This window comes from Poecilia formosa, unplaced genomic scaffold (genome assembly GCF_000485575.1).
Source record: "Poecilia formosa unplaced genomic scaffold, Poecilia_formosa-5.1.2 Scaffold309, whole genome shotgun sequence".
NCBI lineage: Eukaryota > Metazoa > Chordata > Actinopteri > Cyprinodontiformes > Poeciliidae > Poecilia > Poecilia formosa.
In genome coordinates, this window is record NW_006800248.1 from 1 (window position 1) to 27,286 (window position 27,286).

Consider the following 27,286-nt stretch of genomic DNA (forward strand, 5'->3'; position numbering starts at 1 on the left):
GAGACAGTCATCAGGTCCCCTTCTTTACCAAAACACTCTCGTGGGAATCTGTCAGTTTGTGACTTTCATAGTACGATGACCTTGAATAAAATTGTTACACTTTTTGTTTATTGACACCAAAATCTGCAACATTACCTAGCAGCTTTTATTCACAGGAAAGAAAAGCAAAAAGATGTAGGATCTGTTCTGCAGCTGGCTGATCAGCAGTGTGCAGCAACATGTGAGGGAGGGGCTCTATGCTCCAGACAGGTGGAGAAAACATTTGTTACTACAAAACAATATCTGGTATTAAAAGGTTTTTAAACCCCAAGCATAAACTGAAAAATTGATGCAATTTAAACCAGAACAATGTTAAAACTTGAGTTCTCTAAGCAACCCTAACCAAATGCCTCATGCTGTGAACTTGAGTTGCTAAAAATATTGAACAAATATTCTTAGAAATCTCATTTCCACTTGTTGAAGCCCCCTCCAAAAAATATTACAGTCTGAAGGAGTAATTAGGAAAGAAGGATGTTGACTCCATGACCATCAACCGTTCAGCAGTAGCATGTTTTAGTAGCTATCGGGTCTACATTTAATTGTTTAAGTAAGAAAATATTGACACAAAGTGTAAAAAAAAAAATTCAGTTTTTCTTCTTGTTTTCAGAAAGATTGGAGAATTCTTTGGGTTTCTAATGACAACTTGTTTTCAGAAATCGATCTCGCTGTTGACAGACTCAGACTTCTCATAAACATTCAACAAAACCCTGCTTAAATCATTTAAACCTGTGTTTGGCTTCAAGGTTATTCACTCTTAAACTAAAACTTCCAACAGTTATATTTGCATGTGACAGACCTGGTGGTAATGGGTCATAATAAGATCTGTTCTCTTGTTCCCAGTCTTATTGGACTGTGGAATGCTGTGTGACAAAGTTCCAGCTGTCATGAATCCAGATGTTGAGTATTTATTGCTTAATATTTAATCAAGGTAGTCGGTGGTGAAAAATGTCCCATACATGAGGACATGCTTAACATTTTTAACAAATTGCAGTTAAGTGTAAAGAAAGCTGTCCATTAAGCTCTACTGTGTTGTACTATTGTATTAATTGAAACATGTAAGTACATCTTTTTTTACTCTATAAAACATTTGAGGTGTCCTTTTATTGATTTGACTAGTAAAGCAGTTCAGTCAGAAACTGTAATTCCTATGTTTCATTGCGTTTATGTAGCATTCATTAACATTAGAATCATTGTAAATAAATTCCCACTGATTAAATCGTAAAATCAGACAACGTTAATAAACAAGGATGTGATACCTCATAGGGGGAGGCATTTATCGTATCATTTATCGTGGTAAGTTTCTTGATTTATCAGTGTCACGAACGATAAATTGCAATTAATGTTTGAAAGCCCTGCCCCAGTCAGTCAGTATCATCGGGATTGTTAGTTTTACTATTTTCTCCACTGATTGTTCAATAAAAGAACCAATACATTTTTGGGGGGTGGGGGGTGATTAAAAACCAGTTAAAATGTGAAGTTTAGAAATACAAAATACATTGATTCATGTGGCGCTACAAATGAGTGTTTTTCGGGAGCCGTATTTGTGTTGGTGGGACTATGTCATTCCTTAAAATGAAATAATAAATAATTCTTAATGTCACCTTTATTGTTATCAAAGTAGTACCGATAAAATATTGTGATAAAACTTCAAGTCCATATAGCCCAATTCCTCATATGCTGTCTCCTCGAGGTGGCGGCGGCTCGGCTGTTAGAAGCTGCACGGTGAAACAATCCAAACTGGTAGCAGGGGTGTCTTCGGGGATGGTGGAGGGCGTGTCCGTGGAAACCGACAGAGGAGTGGGTGTGAGGACCTGTACAGGAGCGGGTGGGGTGGCTTCCCGCTGGAGGCCCTCGTATGCGCCGGTGCCTTTTGGTTTCGTCGTGATTATTGCCACGCCAGCATCCGGAGAGTCGGGTGCTGCGCCGAGAGAGCTGTCCACCTGGAGAGCAGTCTGACAGGGACCCTGTGGGAGGGGTTGTAGAGGGTCTATGTCTGTGGAGGTCTGTGGATCCTCAGGCACCGGAGATGCTGCCGAGTCGGTTGTGGATGAAGAAGGATTGGAGTCCAGGAGCTCCGTCTGCAGGCCCGTGTCTGTTAGCGCCGGTTGTGAGGGTCCGAACTGGACTTCGGTCTCCTCCGATGATGACATCGACTCGCTGGACTCTGATGATTTTGAGGAATCGTCTTCCACATGTAGGCAAACCTGTTTAAATAGAAAAAAGGTAATTGGCCTATTTATTAAAGCTGCAATATGTAAATTTTATTTAAAAAACAAAACAAAAAAACAATAATATATAGTGTCATGTAAAAAAATGGAGTTCCTCTACCTCCTAACAGTGCTCCCGATGCAGACTAGAAACAACCAATAAGAGGCAGAAGGCGGGTCTTCGTGATGTCAATCACCCACAACCCTTCTTTCTTGTCCTACTAGCCTCTGTGTTCATGAATGCTGGGCTAGTTAGCATAGCCACCAATGACGATGGAACTGTTTTACTGTAACTGCAAGTTGTTTCTCAACCACTAGCACACTGAACTTCATACACAAGATTGATTGACAGCACTAAGAACCTCCTCATGGCTCTGATTGGTTGTTTTTGACCAGTTGCAGTGCATTTTTGCAGACTGCTATAGTAGATGGAGGAATTTGATTTATTTGGGGGGTTTTTCACAGATTATGTGTCTCATATTACACTGTCACAACATGGTGACAGTTGAAATAAATATGGGGGAAAAAAACTTTTTTGTTTTTAAATATAAAAGTTACATACTGCATCTTCGAGTAGTAAAAGGTAGTCAGAGAAGTAGAGCTACTCACCGGTTTAGATGTCACAAATGTCACCATAAGTGCTGCCCAAAATGCGGCCCCTGCAACTTCCATTGTCCCCTCTGCTATATTTGAAGAAACAGGTAGAATGTAAGTAGGTGGATGCTTCGTATGACAATACAGGTCATCAGTTTACACTCGCTCATCAACTACATTTGTGCCATTTTATTTCTGGGCTCTTGACATATCTGAACTGGTCATATTTCAGAATGAACAGGTTATCAACATAACGACAGTGACACCATTGTTCCATAAGCTTCCAGTTTATAACAGGTTTGAAATGTTGACGGGTTTTTGGGATGTTCTTGAATATTCTGACTCATTTCCTTTCATTTTGGTTTCAGCCTGTACACAAAAGCTGTTTGGAATTGTTAAACCATATTTGTTTTGTCGTCATACCCTGGAAAAAGAACTATTCAAGCAAATCATTCAAGTCCCTAAAAGTAAAAGACATTAATTCCAATAAGGAATGTATGTCTCTCCTAATACATGTTGTACTGTCATATGAAAGGTAATCCTCTTTTCAGGCTTACCTCAGCAGTACCTCCAAGACGATGCTTGCCTCTTCTATGTCCAGAATGAACTAAACATTTGAGATGGGTCTGTTTTTATATGGCTGTTTACATATGTGGGGGCTACGCAGCAGCAATCCATCATCTGGAGGGGGGGGGCGGGAGTCCTTATTATATTGTAGATAAACTCTCCAACTATAGAAGCTGAATCATTTAACACCCACACACGAGTTGAAATTAAAGAGTTTAAAATTCTTACTGGAAAATGAGAGAATGAGCGGACCAGAAGTGGCCTCACAGCCAAAGTAAACATGATTTGTGGTTTTTGTGTAAACAATAGGAAGAATTTGGTCCAGACTTTAAATAACATCTAGATTCTGGGCTGAATACACTGGGGTGCCATGGAGATGTTTGCAACAAAAATATATGCATGGAGTTCAAACAGCCTCACTGTGGAACACACAAAGCTTTCCTAGAAGCAGTTTCATCTCACTAACCATCAGAATCTGTTACCATCACTGTGTTTTCCTTCATAACTTAAGCTTTCCTGAGGTAGCAGAGTCATCTAATGTGTTCAAATTTTAAAAGCTGTCAGCTAAGGAGCATCTTAGTTTTCAGATGCCGAGACATGACCCTGCAAATTTTAGTTCAACACTGTCTCCCTCCACTCCAAATACACTTTGCATGTAAAGCAAGGTGTACCTAATATCCACTATCAAGTACATCTTGAACCCCCTTTGACAAATTTAGGGCAGACTTTAGTCCATATTGACATGCAGTTCCTGCTCATCAATGAGATGCAGCTCATGTTCCATCACATCCCACAGGTGATCTGGTAGAGTGCTGGCTTTAAAAGCTAGTTGGATATATTCCAAGCTTTATGACATGGACCTTTTCCCTACTGGAAGTAGCCAACAAAAGACTGAAACAGTGCCAAAGGGATAAACTGTTATTTAAGCAGGGTGTGGCATTTAATCAAGGGGCCCAAAAAAAATATCCCCCACCCTGTCAAGCAGGAATGAAATATGCTTATGCCAAATTGTTACCAGACCAAATTATCCCTCAGTTATCAAATCTTGCTTCGCTTCCTGTTAGCCGACAGCTTTCAGTGTGAGCATCTGCTCCTCAGCGTCAAGGTTTGACATGAGCAGTCTCTCTCCACTTGTAAAATGTCAAATAGTCTGCACCCCATTTGTCTCATTGCATTGTTCGTGTTCTTGAAGTGGACAGTACAAGTAAAACTTTGGTTCACTTGAAATTGAAGTAAAATCTCAGGCAGGTTAGTGCCATGTTTGCAGAGATTCTAACCCTTGTTCCCATTTCAGAGCTTCCTTTTAGGTCACAGAATTCACTTCTGGGGGTGCTCTACATGCATGTTTAAGGACTTTAGAACTCCAACACTTGAGTATGACAATTTACCTTTTCACAACTTGAAATTAATATTTTAAGCAATCAAAGCCCTTTGTAAGACTGTCGGATAGTTTACTGAAGTTGCCAATTGCACCACATCCTCATGCACATCCGAGCAGGCGTCACTAAACAATTAAGTGTCAGTTGTTTTTGTTGCACAAAGTGTTTTAAATATTGAAGACGCATCAAGCCAACTGAAAATGCAAACTCTTTATTAAAAAAAAAAGTTATGAATTAATCCACAGAAGATACTGGTTCCTGCAAGAAATGACAGGAAGTTAGAACTGCAAAGACAGGAAGTAAAGAGGTTCCATGTTCATCATGTCACCTCTTGCTTCTTTGAAGTTGCCTGGGTATTCTGTGTGCCACTTGTGGTTTCCACTTTTTTCTGCAGTTCAGACATGCTGGTTTCCACCGTTTCATCTGGTCTCCCGCCTCTGTATTAAGGAGGATACAATTAAGTTTGTGGCACCAAGAATACATACACTTCACATTTAAATTCAGAATAAGTGTAAAAACCTTGAGGCAGCATTTTTGAGGACCACTGCTATCACAGCAATGATAACTATGCCACAGAGACCTGCGGCACCATAGATAATGGGGCCCTGGATGCCTTTTGCTGCAATGTCCTGACAAGATGCTCCACTGTAGTCCCCAAAACATTTGCATGTAGTGACCCCATCAATTTTCACACAGCGCCCATTCCCACTGCAACGATTCTGGCTGCACTTTGCCTCCAGGACCTCAACAGCTTTGCTCAGGTTCCTCTTCGAGGATGGAGTGTGAGGAGGAGGTGTACTCTGATTTGAAGTAGAGACCTTTGTTTCTGACTGTTGCTTGGCACCAGCACCTTAAAGGAAAAACCAGTTTCAAGCAGAGGTTTAGTGAAATTTGAAGCCAGCCATACAGCTTATCCATTTTAAACGTTACATACAGTTTTCATCCGAGTGATCGGCACAGTCAGCATGGCCGTTGCAGAATTTCTCAGCTGGCAGGCAGGTTTGGTCCAGACATTTTCTACCACCAGTTGAGCAGCTCTGATCAGGGCTGCAGTTTGTGTCTTTTGCATTGAAGTCATGGGCACATTTGCACATCCGTCCTGTTGGGGTGGCAAGGCACAGGTGCTGGCAGTTGCCATTGTTTGCTGCACACTGGTTGGAACCTGAAAGGAATGAGACTAGACTTTAGAATTTTAAAGCATCACCAAATCCTCTTGGGAATTAAGCCATCACTTACCAGACTGCGTAGACTCACTGTAGGCTTTCAAGCCAAGTACTCTTGTGCTGACCTCAAACCATAGTTTTTGCTGCTGATCTTCTCTGTACCAAAGTCTTGTCATATCTGAGGGTAATTGACAGGCATGGCATTTAGAAATATACAAGTTAAGTTAAGTTAAATATTTGAGGTAGCATGTTCCCTCCAGCAATATTGACATTACCACCAACAGTCATCCAGATTGGCATGTCACCAAGAGCTACAGCAGTCAGCCCAGCTCCAGCCTCTAGTTCCTTGTATCCAGAGCCATCAGTCTTGACTAAACTGATTTTCCCCATTCCTGTGAAACATTTAGGCCATTTAAGAAAAAAAAAAAAAAAAGTAGTGAAACATTACTCTGATGTAGTTGTACCTGTGTTAGCCCAGTAGATCATGTCCCCAGTACTGGAAAAGACTAGAGATGCTGGTTGAACTGCATCTTTCCACACAACTCGTCGCTCTCCGCCATCCATGTAAGCACATTCTACTGCAGCCTTGCTGCCAGCATCTTTCAGATTTAGGTTGGTAAAGCAAACTTTTCCACTTTTAGGATGAAGGGCAATGGAACCCACTCCAGCAATTCCATCTTTTATTAGAATGGCTGTGTATGCCCCGGTTTTTGACGTAACCTGCAGTCGGGGCTGTTTGTTGCTGCTCCAGTATACATTAAGGGTCACCCAGTCAAGGGCCATGGCAGTGATTTGGTCATCTAGCAGTTTGAGAATCTGCCCTTCAGCAACCAAGGCCAAGTCTCTCAGCTTGAAGGACTTTACTGAAGTTGTGTTGGCATCTGTCAAGACCAGAGTGTTGTCATGTGTGCTGTAGTCCATGATTTTTGCGTCACTTATGCCAGGGATTGTCATTGCCAGATGGTCAGGCAAGCCTTTTAACTCTGTTGCCTGTTGGGCTTGAAAATAGATCTGCAGAAATACATTAGTTATGCAAGTCATTAAATAATTTTGAAGTTCCATTGGTTTAAGACTCAATTTGTCTTTAGCTAAGATTTCTTTGACATGACCTTAGCATCTAATGCTAAGGTCTTCAGAGAGCTGCTGACCGAGTTTGCAGGACCAGAATCAATTTCCCCATATTCCCCTAGTCTTGTGGAAGACTTTGAATAGTGCTACACAAATAACCACTTGTGTTCCAGCTTACAGGTAACTGAGTCACCATGCTTTTCTGCATTCCCCTTCCCATAGAATATAAATTCTGAATTTAAAGCAACTACACAACTGACATCTAGCACAAACCTTTGTGACAGCAGGTGGTGACAACAGCAGCAGGAATGTTGATTTGGGCAGACTGGAACAGAGCAGACCATCTTCAGCCAAAGACATGCCACTGGGACACTTGCACACAGCCTGGCGTCTTGGTGCCAAAACACACATGTGGGAACAGGCCATCTTCTTACAGGGGCTCTCTGTGTCCATCTGCATTATTGGATGTATAATCTAGAAATGGGGAAACCAGAAACTGGTTTTGACCAAACCAAGATTTGCACCCGACAGGTGAAGACATTGCAGCAGGACACTACTGTAGACAGTTAAGCTCGTCTTGAACATCTGGGTCAGTTCTAGTATGCATTTCCAGTTCCAAGTTAGACAAAACTCACCTTAATCGCAAAAGGTTGGGCAGGTCTCTTCAGGATAACCTGCCTGTTCTTACCGGAGAGTTTATTAACAGCTTGCACCACTCTCCTCTTGGCATCAGACCAGTAAAGCAAGTCATTGAATACAGCCACAGAAAAGGGATTGGTAGTCTCCTTCAGCTGGAAAATCTGAAAGATAAGTGCTTTAAACTGATGAACTTTGTTAGGTTACGTTATTGGGGAGGCTTTTGAAGCTAGTTAATCCTGAGAGAACTTTTGGCTTCATTTACCTTCACATTGTCACCGTCTAGTGTGGAAGACCCAATTGCTTTCAGTCGTTCATCTGTCCAGAAAACCCTCTCTGAAAGGACATCTACTGTAATGCCACCTGGCCAGCCCAAGCTGGAGTTCACGATTGCCTTCCTCTCAGACCCATCCATGCCAGCTCGTTCAATCTTAACCAAGTTACCAATTTCTGTCCAAAACATCAGCCTAAGAGAGGGACAAGTATGAATGTCAGCTCAGTACAGTTTTTACTTCTAAGGTCTTTTAAGCCAACCCTTTTTGTGGCAGCAGGGTCAGAGAGCGAGGCTGGTCCAACTCTTCATCCAGGATGATGCTTTGGTCCAGTGACTTGACAGATGCTTTTGCAAGGCTGATGGCAACAATCTGACTATTTACACCATCAATCCAGTACAGGTTCCTTGCAAGCCAGTCTACAGCTACAGAGTCTGCCCGGACACCTTTAACAAGAGCATTTACATTATGCTTTAAACTGATTCAGATGCCAGTAAAAGTTTTTCTTGTCACCCCAAACCTTTAGTGAGAATTCCTGTAGTCTTCTGGTCCATAGAAGACCACCTGATTGTTTCAGTGTCCACACCAACCCAGAAAACCTTCTGGTCCCGCCAGTCATAGTCTACAGACAAGATTGCCTTTTTGGCAGATGAAGACAAGACATCAAGGCTTCCGGTGCGCAAACCATACATGTACAACTCTGTCTGGACAGATGCCAGCAGGAACGGTTCACCTATGAAGAGATTGCAACAATCGACAAGGTATAGAGTGAAAACATGTAAGCTTGATGAATGCACACAAGGTTTCAAACGAACATTTGAGACAAACTCGCCTTGTAGCATTTAAGAATTCAGGATACAGCAACCATTGAGAAAACGGTTGCAGTGTCCCAGTTCACCTTATGCCCCCAATGTTGGGATACTTTACCTGTGATTTTGCATTGGTATTCATCCGCCTCAATTATAAAGCCTGGATGGCACTCACACTGGTATGACCCAGGTGCATTAATACACAGATGACTGCACACACTTTGTGCCTGGTTGTCACACTCATCTACATCAGAGCACGTTTGACCATCTTCCAGCAGCCTGTACCCTGCTGTGCAGCGACAGCGCTATAAATAGAATACAAGATTCAAAGTCAAGCCACTACTGTACAGTCTTTTGCTTTTTCACAGTTTAAGTGGTCTCTCACCGGTCCCTGGGGTGTGCTGTGGCAGCCCTGTGTACAGCGGTCAGCAGCAGTACAGGCCATATGGCAGCTGCCCCCCTCATCTGAACCATCTGCACAGTCTGTAACGTCATTACAGACAAGGACTGGATCCAGACACTCCTGGCTGCCACACTGGAACTCATGAGGGAGGCATGTTCCCATGCCACCTGGGAAGTTTAAGTTTAACAAAAAGTCAGAATTTTAGGAACTAAACAGCAATCATTTACAGTTATCCATTATTTAAAGAAAACTATGCATTCAAGTACAGTTAAATATGCATACTCACATTCTGTCTCATCACTACCATCGTCACAGTCTTTAATCTCATCACATCTCCAGACTGTAGGAATACACTGGGTGTTTGATTTACAAGACCACTGGAAGGCACCACAGCTGACTGGCGTCACAGGACAATCCTACAGTAGAAGGGATATCATGAGTCCTTGTGCAACTCCAGAGCGAAGGAGGGATTAAAAAAAAAAACAGGACCTTTTCATCCGAGCCATCTTTGCAGTCCTGGTCTCCATCACAGAGCCACTCCTGCACCAAGCACTCCTTGCTGTGAGGACAGCGATGTTTGGTTGTGCAGACCGGTGGCTTGGTGCAGCCGTCCTCATCCGAGCGATCCGGACAGTCAGGATGACCATCACAACGCATTGACGCCAAAACACACTGGCCACTGAGGCACTTAAACTCTGTAGAGCTGCACTGCAAATCAGCTACAGGAGGGCCGTAGCATGTTAGAGCACCGCGAAGGAGCGTCGTCACAAATTGTGAAGTCGTGCGAGCATACCACAGGTTGCCTCGTCACTGCCGTCGCTACAGTCCTGCTCCCCGTCACACAGGAAACTGCTGGGGACGCAGCGGCTGTTTTCGTCACATAGATGAGCGCAACCCTCCATGCGCTTGGCACAGGCAAGTTCGTCAGAGCGGTCCTGGCATTGTGGCACGCCGTCGCACACTTTACTTCTCTCAATACATTTTCTTCCGTGGGCGCATTGGAACTGGTCTGTAGCAGGATTATAAAGTCACTCAGCTAAAAACCAAAATATGAATGCAAGGTGTAGCAGTCACCACTATCTTAGATGCCTTTTTGTAGTGGTCTAGCAAGCGCCTATACAGCCAGTTGTGGCTTAAGAGTTTACTTGAAGCAGATTATAGCCAATTTAGGTCACCTACCAGTTCCACATTCTGAGACACAATCTTCCTCATCTGAGCCATCTCTGCAATCTGGTTCTCCATCACAGACATGATTGTAGTGGACACAGTCCGACTTGTCTTTGCACATCTGGGAGCCCAAGCCACATCTGAGGGGACGAGACTGACCGGAAGGGGCCGTTGTAGGTCCTGTAATTGTTCCAGCTTCCTTTTGGTCCTCTGAAAACCATGCAACACACACGACTGAAGTTGAAAACTGCCCACCCTAGAGTCAAAGAGCAAAACAGAAGCCACATACCACAGTTTGCCTCATCAGTGCCATCCAGACAGTCCTTCTCTCCATCACAGATGAAGTTTGCAGGCAAGCAGTGGCTCTTCTCATCACAGTGGTGAGCGCAGTCTTCAGGGTGTTTCTGGCATTGTTGTTCATCTGAGCGGTCCTGACACTGAGGTACACCATCACATACCTGATCTTTGTCTATACACTTCTTACCATGGGCACACTGGAACTGGTCTGTTTGGAAACAGGCGTTTGGTTGAACTTCAGGCAACATACACGCACTTTTAAAAATTCATTGCAACAAGACTTCACTGAAAGCATTAAGGCAAATCACATTGGGCCAGCAATATAGCCATGTAGGACGTTTATAGATGCACAAATTTTAGGAAAAGAAAAATTCTAAGTTATATACAAGGAAAGGAGCACTACATAACTTCAAGTTTATACTGAGCAATAGCTCCCCCACCTTCTTGAAGGGGGAAAAAAAGTTAATGTGATAAGTTTGAGTTAATTGAGAAATTTGTGAACAGTACATAGTTCAGGTAGGAGTTAATGTTAATTTGAACTCAATTTATGAGTCAAGTTCTCAGCTCTACATATCAAATTCCAGTCTGAGCAGGCTTTTGCTTCATGTAAAGAAGGCTAAGCTCCCAGTTAACCCTTTGAGTCATACCAGAACTACATCCTGCTTCACAGTCCTGTTCATCAGAACCATCCTTGCAATCCTCCTCTCCATCACACACATGGTTGTAGGGGATACATTCTAAGCCATCCTTGCATAGACTATACCCCATTCTGCAACGATTAAGACAGCTTCCAGCTGGGGAAGAGAAAAAAAAACAAAACAAAATTAAGTCAATGGAAAAGAAAAAACAAAGTCATAAACTTATAAATACACACCAAAATTGTGGGGCTGGGTGGAGTTCCTTACCTTGTAAAAACAGTGCCAATAAGCCCACACAAAGCCATAACTGACCACCCATTGCCACAGGCAAGTCAAAATGAACCAGATACCAGGACATTCTGGGGAGGCAGCTTATAAAGGCACCAGATTCAGCCAGTTGAGTCTAATTGCACACCTAAGTAGGGGCGGAGCTGCTGGAGATGTTAGGAGCAGCTGTATGGCATGCCAAAAAATGCCACAATTCACAAAAAAAATAGCCAACTATTAAGGATAATGTGTGTGCTAATTTATTTAAACTAGATGTAAATTAATATAAAGAAATAAAAGAATCTTTTTTAAAAAAATAAAATAAAAAGTTCATTGTTAAAATCCCATCAAATTATTTTAGTATTTATTTAAATATTTCAGAGTCCATGTACTGGATCCTGAATTCATAATAATTGACTTCATAATAAAGTGAGGCCTGTGAATCAACTATTTGATTAGGTACCTTTCCCGATAGTTTGACATGAGACTTGAGTCAATATTGCAGTTTTAACTCCATCCACTCTCTTTAAGGGTCAAAAATAACATGATTCCAAAAATGAAAGGAAAATTGTTAAAATGTAACTTAGACTTATTTTGAAATTTTAATATTTGACCTGAATGGTTAAGTTTTTTTTTTTTTTAATAAATAAATTGTTATATAAATACATCTGCACAAATATTTATTTTACCTGTTGACCTTAAAAACATGAAGTGGTTGGAACTAATATTGCTCTTGGAAAAGGTGATTAGTGTGAAGGTGACAATACTCCTATGTTCTTTAGAGGTTGTATAAAAATGACTTTAGATTGTGGGTGTGGTTAATCCAGAGAACAATGAACATGTCAAAAAGAAAACTATCAACTACTAACTACAATTTGAAAACAAATCTTATTTTCGGCCTCCCCTCATGAGTTGGGGTTTTGAACACTGGGCTACCTGTCTCAGTCATAAGTAAGTATTAATTAAACAAGCGCTGAACATGGTAACTTAATTCATTTTGCTAAAATATTTCTTTCTTTCTTTCTTTCTTTCTTTCTTTCTTTCTTTCTTTCTTTATTTCTTTCTTTCTTTCTTTCTTTCTTTATTTCTTTCTTTCTTTCTTTCTTTCTTTCTTTCTTTCTTTCTTTCTTTCTTTCTTTCTTTCTTTCTTTCTTTCTTTCCATTAATTTTGAGGTATATTAATGGACATTTAGTCAAGTTACTAGTCAAATCAAGTTACCACTGTTATTTTCGCCTCACTTCTAAATTTCGGCACAAAAACACTTAAAATCACAGAACGAACACATTTCTGTGTCCAATCAGGAGGGATTAAGAGTTCTTGCGTCACTGTGACGTTTGTAGCCTGTTCCGGTGTAGCTAACTCAGCTAACGAGCAACTGTAGCGCTGGTAGCAACTTGAGAGGAGCCCTGTATGGTTTGGCTGCTGAATTGTACTCAGAAAATATTTTTATGAGTGTTTTTTTAGGTCTCCGGACGGTAGCCGCTGTTGAAGCGGAGCCTTGGATTGCAAAGCTGGGGTAACTATTGAAAGGCTTTTCGTTGCTTTTTCGGCTTGGGAGTGTGTTGTTTTGAAGCTGCGGTTGATGTTGCTCCGTTAGCCAGCGGGAGCCTCAACTCTGTTTGGAAGAGTTTGTCCAAGATGCTAACAAACCTAGATGCGGATTTTTCAGGAAAAAGATGGGTAGCTGCGCTGAAATGAAGAAACGTTGCATGTACATCGCCAAACAGTTTATTAAAAAAAATAATAAAAAAACACTGGGCCTGAATCAGATGGGTTTTGTGGAAAACTCGCTAGGTGCCGAAGTAGCCCCACTTGACTGTTGCGCACAGGAGGGTTTTCCGCGGATCACAACAAAAGGATTTTTGATAACAAGCTGACTGCTAGCTCCGTGAAGCTAACGTCAGCTCCTTTAGCTCGAGTTTGCATTAATAATTAATCGAACTTGCATCTCTAAAATGTGCCTGCTTTTCTTTACCACCTGTTATTTTAACAAATGTTCTTTGGAAATGTTGGGAGCTAACGCTAGTCATTGTGGTGTTGTGGTTTGAGCCCAGTAGGCCCCCCCCAGGCAGCTAACAGTTGGCCCTCTCAGGGCAACCAGGTTCTTGTAGCTCGGCTGGCCTTGTCTCAAAATACACTACCCGCTTTCAGTCATTTAGCAGCATTCTTTCAGTTGCTTATCGGGCTCGTAAATTTGTCTTGTTTGGAAACGGAAGCCCTGCAGTTATGTTAGCTTACGAGCCAGTTAGCTCGGACGCCTGTGACGAGCTAATATTAGATGGTCAGTTCTGGTCACCAAATCTGTTGTTTAGCATCAGATTGCAGTGATTCTGTTCTAGTTTTTGAGAGTTGCTACTCTTGGAAAAGTTTAGAGACCACAGTGGACACCAGTATGGAGCTCTCCGTTTTATATACTAGGTTTAATTTAGAACTTACCAGCGAAATTATCCAGTTCTGTAATAGTTTATAATTTGAGATGAGCCTCTAATTGTTTTTTTTGATCGTTGAGATCTGATTTAATGATTTTGGTTTATTTTTATTTATTATGGCTCTGCTGCAGTTTATCGTTAAAACCGTATAATTATTTCCAGACTAACATATCTACGATTTTCATCCAAATCCCCCGATTTTACTTGGATCGGAGTTGACTCGGGTCAACTGCTGAAAAGATCTGAGTTGGATCTGCTGTTTGTGAAGTACATCAGTGCACTTCGACAAACTCATCCTGTTTAAACAGCGTGTTTTGGATTTGTTAAAGATGAGATCAAGGTTGTGAGCATATGGCTGGTGGCTAATTAATTGGTTGATTAAATTTTTGGGGTTTGAAAACAGGTTTGAAAAATATTTTTCTTTCTGATTTTGTGATTTATAATACTTTTTATGGGTTTTTTTTCCCCTGCAAGGTGTCCAAATCTTTTGAGTGACTTCTAGCGTTGGCTTCCACCCTTTGATTCACTCATTACCAGAAGGGCCCCTCAGAGCAAGGGCCCAAAGCTGTAGCTCCAAGTTCGCCCTCCCCCCGCCGTGCGCCCCCTGCCTCGTCGGTAATCGAGAGCTCACACCAAAACCTCCTCGAGGCTCTCGGTGGGTCGAGATGTCGTCCATCTTGCCGTTCACCCCTCCTGTGGTGAAGAGGCTCCTGACGCTGAAGAAGACGTCGACCGGGCCGGGTTTAGCGGGAGGCGGCGAGCAGAATGGGCAAGAGGAGAAGTGGTGCGAGAAAGCTGTGAAAAGCCTGGTAAAGAAGCTGAAGAAGACGGGTCAGCTGGATGAGCTGGAGAAAGCCATCACCTCCCAGAACTGCAACACAAAGTGTGTCACCATCCCGAGGTGAGCTTCCTCCTCTTGTTAATGGTTGGAAACTTTTTTTTTTCCCCCGTTTCTCTCCCTAACTTGACTTCATTTCCAAAGACGTATTTGAGCGTTGGGTTCAGCTGAATATTACAGTTTGCCTCCCACTGTGCCCAAGGCGTCTGCAGGGTTTGTTAAAGGTCAGGAGAAGTCGTTCCCCTTTATCGGCCGACCTTGATGACCCAGACTAAAACTCAGTGGGAACATTTTTGGGAAAGATTTGCTTCCTGGAATTCCCTGGTGTTTGTGTGTCTGATGAAGCAACAGCTCATTTGTCAACTTTCCCTTTTGGACACTTTCTGTAAATGTTTTAAGAATTTCTGAATCTAGGTTTTTTTATTATTATTATTAAAATGATTTTGATTAACTTTCCTCCTCCTCTCATTTCCTTTGTTTTGTGCTATTTGGTGTGCTTCTTGCTGGACACTTATCGTATCGTTTCCCATTTATCTGGATAAATTTATCATCATAATAAGAGTTTTGATTTATCGTTGTCACAGTAAATTCCAATTGATAATGTTTAACGCCCCCAAAACTGTCCACATTGATGGAATTGGTACTTTTACTGTTTTCTCCAGAAACATAAATAGCCTACCAATAAAGCTCAAGTCTATACGTTTTCAGTTAACAACAGTCGCCTCACTGTTGCCAACTCAGCGACTTTGTTACATTCACCAACATTTCAGATCAAAACAAAAAAAAAAAATGCTACCAGCCAAATCGGTGGTCAGGCTTTTAAAGATCGGTAATCAGCGATTGGCCAGAAAACTGCAATTGGTGCACCCTCAGTTGTTATTGTCACTTTTGTTATCATCACAAGTGATAAAACCTTTAAGTCCATACCCCTCCACCCCCAAAAACTCCATATTTTGTTTGTCTCCACATAAGTTCTGAGATATTTATCTGCAGAAAAGCTATTTTTAGTGTTCAATACAAAGCCACAACATGGAGAACGGATTTTTAACATCACTCTTATTTTTCCTCAAGTCCTTCAAAACGGCTTCTTTTGATTGAAGTTCATTTCCACAGTTGAATCTGGTGGCTTTATTTTGCCACAGAACTCCAATAAGAGTTTCCACATCCTTACTGAAAAAATACTAATGTTTCTTTCTTTTTTTTCCTGGTTGTGTTTCTTCCCCGTACACAGCAATTGCTCTGAAATATGGGGACTGAGTACACCAAATACGATAGAACAGTGGGACACGTCAGGCCTATACAGCTACCCCGACCAAACCAGGTGAATATCCTCAACTCGCGTTTGGTGTTTCACAACGTTTTAAGATTGGACTTTAAAAACATCCTTGTTGCTGTTCGCCGTCCAATCAGATCCCTAGACGGCCGCCAGCAGGTCTCGCACAGGAAAGGCCTTCCTCACGTCATCTACTGCCGCCTGTGGCGGTGGCCGGACCTTCACAGCCACCACGAGCTGCGCGCCATCGAGGCCTGCGAGTACGCCTTCCACCTCAAGAAGGACGAGGTGTGCATCAACCCCTACCACTACCAGAGGGTGGAGACCCCAGGTGAGAGCAACGCTTGTCGGCCAAATCGCTGATACACGTCTGGTTGTAGCACTGCACAGAGAGCAGCCGAAGAGGCAGTCGTCAACTTTTTAAGTCGTTCAACGCAAAGTAAAGCGTTGCGTTTTGACACAGGAAGGAATTTGTTTCTGGATGTTTTAGTTCTCTCCCTGGTTTAGCACACCTAGATGCAATGATGGCTCATTAGAGGCCTAAGAAGAACATTGACCTGCTGAAAAGGTTGTTACTACCACCAGAGAGGGAACTAAAAGGATGCAGGATGCCGACCCTCCAGGACCAACTTTGGGGCACCACTGGTTTAGTGGTGCCCCAACAGTCCAAAAGGACTGTCAAACTCCAGTCCTTTTGGGCCACTGCAACTTTTAGATGTGTCTCTACTGCACCACACCTGAATAGAATAATTAGGTCATTAGCAAGACTCTGTAGAACTTCTCTACATAAGAAGGAGGTAATTAAGCTATTTCATTCCAGTGTTTTGTACCTGTGGCACATCTAAAAACTGCAGGACAGCAGCCTTTGAGGACTGGAATTTGACACCCCAGTTTAAGAGAATCAATCACATGTTGGCCTGATGTGCAGTGTGTAGAAACAGGAGCTTCAAAAATGATCTTGGAGATTCTGGCCTTTGACTTTCATCATTTAAGAACAAAAGGTAGTTAATTAAATGAGCTCAAATTAAGGCCAGTAAAAAGTAGTAAGAAGTAACTAAAGGTAGTTGTAAATTTTTCATCATCCCTTCAAAATATTTTTAATTTTCCACTGATGCTCACTTATTGTTTTAAGTTCGTCTCCCTAAAATCTGTATAAAAAATTACTACCATACTGGCAGGACCTGAGCTGTCACTGGTAGACTCCAAGCTGCTGTGCGCATGCGTAGTGTTGGAACCGCCTAGCGTGTTGAGACTAGCTAGTTATTTTGCGCTTCGCCATGGGAAAGTATAAGTTTTTACAACTTTGGCTCGGTGATCCGAGATTCAAAGACTAGAAATGACCGAAAGGCATTTTGTAAAGTATGCAGGAAAAAAATCTAAATTTGACCTGGGACGACTTGACGGTGATCAAATCAGACCGACCGGATCAGCCACCATTCATCAGCAGTGGATTCCTGCGCGGGTTGAGGCTCCACCGTGGAGCAGATCCCCGTTTCGGTTTTTGGTGCTAAACGAAGCGATGCAACTGCAAACTCAAACTCAGCTACGAGCTAAAGTTTTACCAGCGACGCGACGGGAGCTGCAGACAGGCAGCAGACCTTGCTGACTCTAAAGCCAGCGCTCAGAGCTGAGCTGCTCTGAACACCGCAGCAACTAAAGTAAGCTAAATAACACCAACTGCAGCGCTAACAACAGACTGCAGTGTGAACATACTCAAAAGTGAAAATTCCACTGCAATTGTAGTAAAAGTGGTAAAACTTTTACGTACAAGTTTGTCATTCATTATTACTGATACCATTTAGACACGTTTCATGTTGTTTACATCCGGAAATTTCGCGAAGGCAAAAAGACGATTCTTTTCCTTGCCATCTGTAGCCGCGGTAGAACGGTTCCGTAAACTAAGTGAAACTTTCTTAATTTAGAGCAGTGGGCCACAGCAAAGGGGAAATAACTCAGAAAAACCGTCAATGAACAACTCGAATCCAGTCGTATTGCCCACCCCTCACTTTCCGCGTCTGCTAGCTACGCAGAGACTCGTTGCCATAGCAACAAACAACTCCACTGTTTGTGAGGATCCAAAACCATAAAACCCGCAAACGTTTCCCACACAAAGGACAACACATTCAGTCCTTAACAGTTTCATGTTTTCAGGCTTGATGTTTATTTTGGGATTATAAAATGATCATCTGAACACAGCGGTGGATGATTAGCTAATTTAAACAGCTGCTCAAATTGTAACGATGATCTGACAGAGTTGGTGTGTTGGTCACAGAAACACCGAATTTCGCTGCATAGATATTTGTTTATTTAAACTTTTCAATGACTTGTGAAATATGATGCCCTTGAACCTTGTTATCAAGTTGTCCTAGTGTTGACATTTAGTAGCAAACTAATTCTGAGAAAAAAACATCAGCTTGTGAAATTGTAATGTCATTGCATTTTACTGGTATTCTTTAAAAAAATAAAATAAAAATTATATATATATATTTAGGATAAGCACTAAAAATAGTGCTTGCTGTTTTTAACGTGAGGTTTTGGTCAAGTTAAAGTCACAGTTAGACCTTCAAGTAAGTGGGATAAAGTTTTGTTTTACATGAGCCGTCATCTTACATGGGTCAGTGAGCCAATTGCAGCTTTCTCGCAGATCATAGATTATCAATCTATAAAAAGTTTGACCTGCCAATTTCGATTTTAGACAGTGCCATTTTGTTGATTGAAATGTCGCTAAATATAGGAAGAAAGTCTCTGAGTTGTTAACAGTGGGGTCACTATTGATAACTACAAGCTTGCAGACATGACCTGGTGGGCCGGTCTATCGGTCAAACCTCTCGCTGCAGAGCAGAAGAGGAACATGGCTGATTTTTAGACCTTTGCTGAAGTAGAAAAGATCAGAGGATGAGATTGGCTTCACGTAAATGTCGACTGATCACAGATCTCCCAAAATTGAACACATCGGTGCGAAATTGGCTCGATTTTGTGTTGGTAGTAAAAATATTGTAGAGGTAGTAAATTCAGCTCTAGGACTCCTGTATAAACTCTGAACAAGTAAAACAGAGAAAAAATACAGCAGCTGAACAGACACTGCAGAGGACTGACCAGAGAAACAAACAAAAAACACTCCAACCACAGTTTAAAACAAAACATGTCACAGTTCAACTTCCTGTTTCAAGTAAAACACTTCCTGTTAGTTGAAAAAATGCATCTCAATAAATTCTTAATATAATTAGCTAATATTCCCAAGTCTGTCTTATAATCTTTATGAACTAATTATTCATTTATTTCCTATGAAATCTGTTAGATCTGGTTTTAAGTAAAAAAAAAACAAAAACATTTTGCAACACGGTGAGCTCACGTCTTCCTGCGTTTCATCCTCCACCATAGTGCTGCCTCCCGTTCTTGTGCCAAGACACTCAGAAATCCTGTCCGAGCTGCCACCTCTGGACGACTACACTCATTCCATACCCGAAAACACAAACTTCCCCGCAGGAATCGAACCTCCAAACAACTACATACCAGGTAGAACTGTCTGGATTTGACTGCCGCCATCATTTGATGAAGAGTTTTTCTCTCGAACTCCAATTCAGCATCGTCTGGCTTTCTTTCGTTTTTCTCAACAGAGACGCCTCCACCGGGTTACATCAGCGAGGATGGAGAGGCCAGCGACCAGCAGATGAACCAAAGTATGGACACAGGTACCCTCGACTAGCACGTCCTTCTCCCTTGGTGCCGATTAGATGGACGGTATTGTTTTGAAATGAAGTCATGGTATTATCAGAACCGCCTGTTTAGAGCTGCACAATCTGAGGAAAAGACGTGAATATTGGTGGGAACTGCAGTAACGTCATGACTTGCTGTAAACAAACACTGACAATGTGAAATTGTTTAGAGTTTAAAGTTAACATGAGCTACATTCAGACAGCAGGCAAATTAAATGTAATTAAGCCATTTCATTCCAGTGTTTTGTACCTGTGACACATTTAAAAATGCAGGACAGCGGCCCTTGAGGACTGGAGTTTGACACCAGATTTTTATTTTATTTTATTTTTTTGACTCTTTACTTCCTAAAGCCTTTTGTGTTGCATTAAACGACAAGTTTCACCAGACATATTACAGATGTAGAGAGGCCGAATGCAAGACACTTAAACAGTGAATGGTTCTTTGTGATATGTTTATTGCAGAGTATATAGATATCAATTTTGATATAGTAATGATGATAAATGAATAAGGCCGTCACAATGTGACGATCTGCTGTAAAACTCTGTTGGTTCTGTTTTTGCTTCAGGTTCTCCACAAGAACTCTCTCCCAGCACTCTGTCTCCGGTCAATCACAGCATGGGTGAGATGTGAACCACCTGCTTTATCACTGTTCAATATTATGTCAATTTGTTTAGATGACGATGCGTTTGCCGATATCACAAAGTATGCCACAATACGACTACTATTCAGTTTAAGTCACAAATATGAGATAGAAATGATATATCATCCATCCATCTATCGCAGTTATTTACATCTATCTGTGTCAATGCACAAAAAAACCCCAACTAAAACACGACTTGGCCATTTTCTTTCCAAGCTCTTTCAGGCCCTGTTATAGGTTTAGCTTCACCTGGTTCAAATTCTGTAACGATAGCAAAAAAATCTTAAGCACCTTTTGTGCTTTACTAATTTCAGTTACTAATAATTTAACAATTTCCATTATAGCTGCAGATGCATCCTTTGCTACAAATGGTCATGTATTCACTAAAAGAATGCTGTTATTGCATTTTAGGCAATGAAATATTTTTCTTATTTAAAAAAGAAATGAATCATTTGTTTATTTATATCTTTTAATTTATTTCTAATATCTTTTTTAAAAAGGCCTAAGTGGTTAAATTAAAAAATATCTGCAGAATGCATCAAAAATTTTTTGTGTGTTTTTCATCTGGTCATGTGACCGGTTTGTGGAATGGCATTTGTGTTACCATGACGACTGTAGCTAACTACCGATGCCGTGCTCCCGTCCCGCAGACCTGCAGCCGGTGACGTACTCGGAGCCGGCCTTCTGGTGCTCCATAGCGTACTACGAGCTCAACCAGCGCGTGGGCGAGACGTTCCACGCTTCTCAGCCTTCGCTGACGGTGGACGGATTCACGGACCCGTCCAACTCGGAGCGCTTCTGCCTCGGCCTGCTGTCCAACGTCAACAGGAACGCCACTGTGGAGATGACTCGGCGGCACATAGGTTGGTTCTAGTCAGCAGAATATCTGTTTCATTTTTTCGCTTCATAATTATTCTGTAAGTTTATCTCAATAGTATCCAAGTAAGATAGAAGTTTGAAAATTAGTTCTAGATTTTGGGGCACAAATTCGCATGTTTTCCTATTTGTAAGGCATGATGAATTAGATTTTTAATTTTTTTTTTAACAGGAAGAGGAGTTAGACTTTACTACATTGGAGGGGAGGTGTTTGCAGAGTGCTTGAGTGATAGCGCTATCTTTGTCCAGAGTCCAAACTGCAACCAGCGGTACGGCTGGCATCCAGCGACAGTGTGTAAAATTCCTCCAGGTAAGAGGCTGAAAATGGCAGCATGTAGGAGAAAGACGGACTGTTTAGTCAGATAACACTGAACAGTTATGATAATTAACCTCCTTTTAAAATGTATTTTTAATGTAAGTAAGTTCAAAACTTCTTTATTGTTTTGTATTCACAAGCTGTCACAAAAGCCTCAAAAAGCTGAACAGTAGTTGGCACTTTATTCAGAAATAAGCCTTTTTTTGTGTGTCGCCTCTAAAACTCACGCTCCGGTTCTCACGGCTTTCTTCCTCCAGGTTGTAATCTAAAAATCTTCAACAACCAGGAGTTTGCGGCCCTGCTGGCCCAGTCGGTCAACCAGGGCTTTGAGGCCGTCTACCAGCTCACCAGGATGTGCACCATCAGGATGAGCTTCGTCAAAGGCTGGGGAGCCGAGTACAGGTGAGCACCGTCGCAACTAGCATTCCCTATGCTGTGTGCGCTAGAGTTTTCAGTTAATTAGCAAGATTAGCAAGCAGCATGTCCTCACATCGTTAGAAAGTCTTCAATTCATGTATCTTAAATGAAGGCCTTAACATGGCCTTAAAACGGGAGCACAATAACAACGAGATAAGATGCAGGAGCCAGAGTTCGTATTCACATTCTTATAGTCAGTTCAGCTAATTTAAAATGACCCTGAGCAATAATCTGTGTAAACATTTCTACATTCGCTGCACCCCAAACAAGCATTGTGGCCTTAACTACGCTACTCACAGGTCTTACAATTTTGTCATGACAGGACTATATAATCTTGTGTGTATTTTATTTTTTCTTGCTGAATTTTTCTGTCATGCACAGATATATTTGTCGTGTTTGGTAGCTAGCTACTATTAAACCTTTGGTATCTTGCCAGCAGGGCTAATAGTCGACCAGAGTAAGTGCAAATGTACCCCCAGTTGGCTGGGCAATGTTTGTATTTGCCACTGGCTCCCTTCTTTTGCAGTAGTAGTTCACAATCACCCCATATATTTTTAGTTCTTCGGTCTTAAAATTTAAAAATCTGGCAGTAAAATGGTCTTTTGAAAGTCCTAAATGTGACTTGCTGAAACCTGCAGAAACTCTGGCCATGATTTAAATATGCGCACAAAAAGGTTTAAGTGTTCGAGTTTTATGTAAATTTAACCTGGGATGCTAGCTAGAGACTTGGACTGTAAATGAACATTACAAAATGCTAAAGAAAATACATGTTATGATTGCTTTGGGAAAATCTTAGAGCTGCTTTAGCAAATGGTATCCTGCTGCAGGCCGCTGCCACCTCTGGACCCACCACTCCCAGTACCTTTTCCATTCCATAAATTCTTTACTTTTGTACCCAGAACCTTAAACATACCTCTACAGGTCCTTCTCAAAAAATTAGCATATTGTGATGAAGTTCATTATTTTCCATAATGTAATGATAAAAATTAAACTGTCGTATATTTTAGATTAATTGCACACCATCTGAAATATTTCAGGTCTTTTATTGTTTTAATACTGATGATTTTGGCGTACAGCTCATGAAAACCCAAAATCCCTGTCTCAAAAAATTTGCATATTTCATCTGACCAATAAAAGAAATGTGTTTTAATACCAAAAAAGTTAACCTTCAAATAATTATCTTCAGTTATGCACTCAATACTTGGTCAGGAATCCTTTTGCAGAATTGACTGCTTCAATGCGGCGTGGCATGGAGGCAATCAGCCTGTGGCTCTGCTGAGGTGTTATGGAGGCCCAGGATGCTTCGATAGCGGCCTTAAGCTCATCCAGAGTGTTGGGTCTTGCGTCTCTCAACTTTCTCTTCACAATATCCCACAGATTCTCTATGGGGTTCAGGTCAGGAGAGTTGGCAGGCCAATTGAGCACAGTAATACTGTGGCCAGTAAACCATTTACCAGTGGTTTTGGCACTGTGAGCAGGTGCTAGGTTGTGCTGAAAAATGAAATCTTCATCTCCATAAAGCTTTTCAGCAGATGGAAGCATGAAGTGCTCCAAAATCTTCTGATAGCTGCTGCATTGATCCTGCCCTTGATAAAACCCAGTGGACCAACACCAGCAGCTGACATGGCACCCAGACCATCACTGACTGTGGGTACTTGACACTGGACTTCTGGCATTTTGGCATCTCCTCCTCCCCAGTCTTCCTCCAGAGTCTGGCACCTTGATTTCCGAGTGACATGCAAAATTTTTTCATCCAAAAAAAGTACTTTGGTCCACTGAGCAACAGTCCAGTGCTGCTTCTCTGTAGCCCAGGTCAGGCGCTTCTGCCGCTGTTTCTGGTTCAAAAGTGGCTTGACCTTTAACCTGGGGAATGCGGCACCTGTAGCCCATTTCCTGCACACAGGAAAGGGGCTACATCCATAGCCACCTGCACAGTGGCTATGGATGTTTCTACTCCAGACTCAGTCCACTGCTTCCCCCAAGGTCTGGAATCGGCCCTTCTCCACAATCTTCCTCTGGGTCCGGTCACCTCTTCTCGTTGTGCAGCGTTTCCTTCCCACAGACTTCCCACTGAGGTGCCTTGATACAGCACTCTGGGAACAGCCGATTCGTTCAGAAATTTCTTTCTGTTTCTCACCCTCTTGCTTGAGGATGTCAGTGATGGCCTTCTGGACAGCAGTCAGGTCAGCAGTCTGACCCATGATTGCGGTTTTGAGTAACGAACCAGGCTGGGAGTTTTTAAAAGCCTCAGGAATCTTTTGCAGGTGTTTAGAGTTACTTTGTTAATTCAGATGATGAGGTTTATTGCTCGTTCAGAGAACCTTTTCATGATATGCTAATTTTTTGAGACAGGGATTTTGGGTTTTCAAGAGCTGTTTGCCAAAATCATCAGTATTAAAACAATAAAAGACCAGAAATATTTCAGTTAGTGTGCAATGAATCTAAAATTCATTGCGCTAAAAAGTTTAATTTTTATCATTACATTATGGAAAATAATGAACTTTATCACAATATGCTAATTTTTTGAGAAGGACCTGTTTTCCAAAGTGTTTAAATGATGTGTTGTTTATTGTCCTTTGCACATTTGCTAACTGAAATCCTTTCCAGTTTATGCAAGATGATGTTTAGTTTTTGCTAGTTGACAAACTAACAGACTTTTTTTAAAAGTCTGGCTAATGTGCTTAAAATGCTGATACACACGTGGCTTTGGAAAAGTAATTGGTACACTAAATGTCTAAAGCATTAGCAGATGGAATGTTGGGAAAACTCGGGACCAAAACTGCTTTTTTTTTTTTTTTTTTTTCTCCCCCAGGCGACAAACCGTGACAAGCACTCCATGCTGGATCGAGCTGCACCTGAACGGCCCGCTGCAGTGGCTGGACAAAGTTCTCACCCAGATGGGCACCCCGAATGCACGCTGCTCCAGTATGTCCTAAGCTGCAAAGGAAACGCCCAAAATGACCCTGATACAAAGATGGCTACACTCCAAACTGGAAAAAGAGAGAGAAAAAAACAGAGAGGAAAAAAAAAAATCATAACAGAATTTGTTTTTGTAACATTCTCCGTAGTATTTGGGGCTCGGTTCCACATCCCCGTTTTAACTTACACCCCCACACACACACACACACACAGAAGAAGAACATCAATACATAGTTCAACTCACATATACACACATGCAGACTTATTTTTTTTTATGGAAAATTAAAAAAAAAAAAAGAGTGAGATTGGCACTTTGTTACCCACCTATGTCATGCACCTTGTTAAATTGCTTTGCCCCAAGTCCTTAATATTAGATCTATTTGTGGTACAAATAAAAAAAAATGTATATTGGTTGTTGTCTGGGAAGTAGAGGAAATACCAAAAATATCTGTGAATAGGTTCTCAGTGTTGAAGATTGCTTGAATGCTGAAGTGATATATATATCTATATATATATATTTTTTTTTTTCCGTTGTTCCATCCCACCACATCCATTGTTCTGAACCTAAGTTTACTTTTCTCTGGGAGACTTCTCTGTTGTCAAGGGGAGGCGGCTTATTGAAGAAACGATGGCCTTGGTGGCTGTTTTTCTCCTGAAGGAAATACCACAATGTGTTTATGAAATTTGATTCAATTGCCTCTGCCACAATGGCGCCCAATTTGTTTCTTTTTCTTTTCTTTTTTTTTTTTTTTTTTAACTAACACAGTGTGTCGTTCTAAGACATACCTTCAAGATAGACGTATAGGAATGTTAGTAAAATAAATATTTCCATAGCTCTAAAGAAACTGCACTATCAGACTGGCTGTAGTTTTATTGTAGTTGGTATTTTTATTTTTTTTTGTTTGGTCGTCATTTGGCACTCTTCGTTCTCTTTAGCTGATTTGCATCCGATCCGATTCGCCTGGTTTTCTAGCTTCCAGCCAGGTTTTACAGAGCATGCTGGGCAGGGACCAGAAAATATATCAGAAGTTATCAAAAACTATATTTCTTTTTGGACATTTTTGTGTTTTTGTTTTGTTTTGTTTTCTAACACGGAGACTGCTTGAGCTCTGGAAGGCGAAACGGTTAAACGCCTCATCAGGAGAACTTTGAAGGCATCAGTGTAAATTCATTCTGTCCATAGTCAATATCCCTGTTGTTTTGCTACTTTGTTTTATTTTGTGCATTTGTGTGTGTGTGTGTATACACACACACACACACACACACACACAAATAAAAATAAAAAAATGAATTTTCCATCATTCATTTTTTATTTTCAAATATTTTCAACACCTCAGTAATTTCTAATATGAGAGAGAGGGTAGATCATTCCTACATTTTACCCCAAATTTCTAAATGGCATATCTTTTGTCTAAGTGGGGAAAAAAAGAGAAAGTAATCACTGCCCTTACATCATATGTAGCTTATATCTAGTCTTTTTTGTTTGTTTTTTGTTTTCCAAAGAAATCTGCTGCGTTTAAAGCTCAAAAAACCAGATTTGACTGAAAGTTTGAATCCCGTTCCTTGTAGTTATAGTTTTTTAGATGTTTAAAAATTTTTGTTTTACCCATTTTGTTTTGTGCGTGTGTAATTATTGTCCAAGCACATTTGACCTCCTCTAGCTCTTTTTTTTTGGTGCTTTGTCGAGCAAGTTAACCACACTCAATTGGCTTTTAAAATGTTACAGCTAAACTGGATGGGAGTGAATGTGCCTGCACACTGGGACATTATGTGTTGATGTGCGTATTGTGTTCGTTCAGTCTTTAAAGGACAGCTTGTACGAGACTTACTACCTTAAACTCATTACTTGGTTGTTGCAAGTTTAAATATGTCCCTGGCCCACCATTTGATGTACATGTGTTTACCATATGACACTAGAGATTGTACTTGAAGTGCAACTAGTGCATTATGAATTTTTTTTAATTTTTTTTTTGGGAGCGGGGAGGAACTGAACCATGTGTTTGGGTCCAGTGTTACATTGTTCTTATCTTTGGCCTACAACATATGAATGTGAAAAAAAGAGAAAAAAGAAAAAAAAGAAAAATACAATACAAAACTGACGTGGACCAGATGTGCATATGCATAAAAGTAGTACATTATGTGTGTATTTAACAGTAATCATTTTTTTTTGCAAACAAGTCAGTACTGTAGATGTCGCAATTGTTTTACCAATAGAGGGCGGTATTGATAGAGCAGGTTTTTTTTTTTCTTCTTCTGTTTTTTTTTTCTTTTTGTTTCTTGACCATGAGCTTCTCAGGCGTGTGGCATATTATGCAGACTTCATAAAACACTAATAAAGATTTTTATTCTCATGA

The 27,286-nt window shown here is 41.2% G+C and overlaps 3 protein-coding genes and 1 long non-coding RNA gene across 6 annotated transcripts; 1 reads left to right on the forward strand and 3 right to left on the reverse strand.

Moving 5' to 3' along the window:
* Positions 1 to 1,624: 1,624 nt before the first annotated feature.
* Positions 1,625 to 4,891, reverse strand: LOC103152381 (flocculation protein FLO11-like). Its single transcript, XM_007572825.2, has 3 exons — positions 3,398 to 4,891; positions 2,856 to 2,929; positions 1,625 to 2,243 (listed from the first exon to the last, which is right to left on the reverse strand). The coding sequence occupies exons 2-3, from the start codon at positions 2,916 to 2,918 to the stop codon at positions 1,710 to 1,712; spliced, it is 597 nt and encodes a 198-aa protein (XP_007572887.1). The 5' UTR covers positions 2,919 to 2,929; positions 3,398 to 4,891; the 3' UTR covers positions 1,625 to 1,709.
* Positions 4,892 to 4,981: 90 nt separating this feature from the next.
* LOC103152382 (very low-density lipoprotein receptor-like) lies at positions 4,982 to 11,602 on the reverse strand. Its single transcript, XM_007572826.2, has 21 exons — positions 11,507 to 11,602; positions 11,249 to 11,395; positions 10,594 to 10,809; positions 10,317 to 10,514; positions 9,931 to 10,146; positions 9,627 to 9,856; positions 9,424 to 9,553; positions 9,120 to 9,304; positions 8,853 to 9,039; positions 8,446 to 8,658; positions 8,188 to 8,371; positions 7,919 to 8,120; positions 7,653 to 7,817; positions 7,291 to 7,491; positions 6,414 to 6,960; positions 6,225 to 6,341; positions 6,023 to 6,127; positions 5,721 to 5,948; positions 5,306 to 5,636; positions 5,115 to 5,223; positions 4,982 to 5,044 (listed from the first exon to the last, which is right to left on the reverse strand). The coding sequence occupies exons 1-21, from the start codon at positions 11,595 to 11,597 to the stop codon at positions 5,021 to 5,023; spliced, it is 4,026 nt and encodes a 1,341-aa protein (XP_007572888.1). The 5' UTR covers positions 11,598 to 11,602; the 3' UTR covers positions 4,982 to 5,020.
* A 1,238-nt stretch (positions 11,603 to 12,840) lies between these two features.
* On the forward strand, positions 12,841 to 27,285 carry LOC103152383 (mothers against decapentaplegic homolog 2). Of its 3 annotated transcripts, none has more exons than XM_016661085.1 (11): positions 12,841 to 13,023; positions 14,411 to 14,837; positions 16,006 to 16,095; positions 16,185 to 16,378; positions 19,429 to 19,563; positions 19,665 to 19,727; positions 20,330 to 20,383; positions 21,055 to 21,267; positions 21,453 to 21,590; positions 21,854 to 21,998; positions 24,826 to 27,285. In XM_016661085.1, exons 2-11 carry the CDS (start codon positions 14,602 to 14,604, stop codon positions 24,947 to 24,949), a joined length of 1,392 nt encoding a protein of 463 aa, XP_016516571.1. In that variant the 5' UTR covers positions 12,841 to 13,023; positions 14,411 to 14,601; the 3' UTR covers positions 24,950 to 27,285. The 3 variants fall into 3 exon arrangements, with proteins under 3 accessions (XP_016516571.1, XP_007572889.1, XP_016516570.1); XM_007572827.2 differs by having other exon boundaries at positions 19,665 to 19,739; positions 24,826 to 24,949; XM_016661084.1 differs by lacking the exon at positions 12,841 to 13,023 and having other exon boundaries at positions 14,602 to 14,837; positions 19,665 to 19,739.
* LOC107833025 (uncharacterized) lies at positions 23,543 to 23,984 on the reverse strand. Its single transcript, XR_001658742.1, has 2 exons — positions 23,941 to 23,984; positions 23,543 to 23,906 (listed from the first exon to the last, which is right to left on the reverse strand). It is a non-coding gene; the product is annotated as an uncharacterized LOC107833025 (long non-coding RNA).
* Position 27,286: the final 1 nt, after the last annotated feature.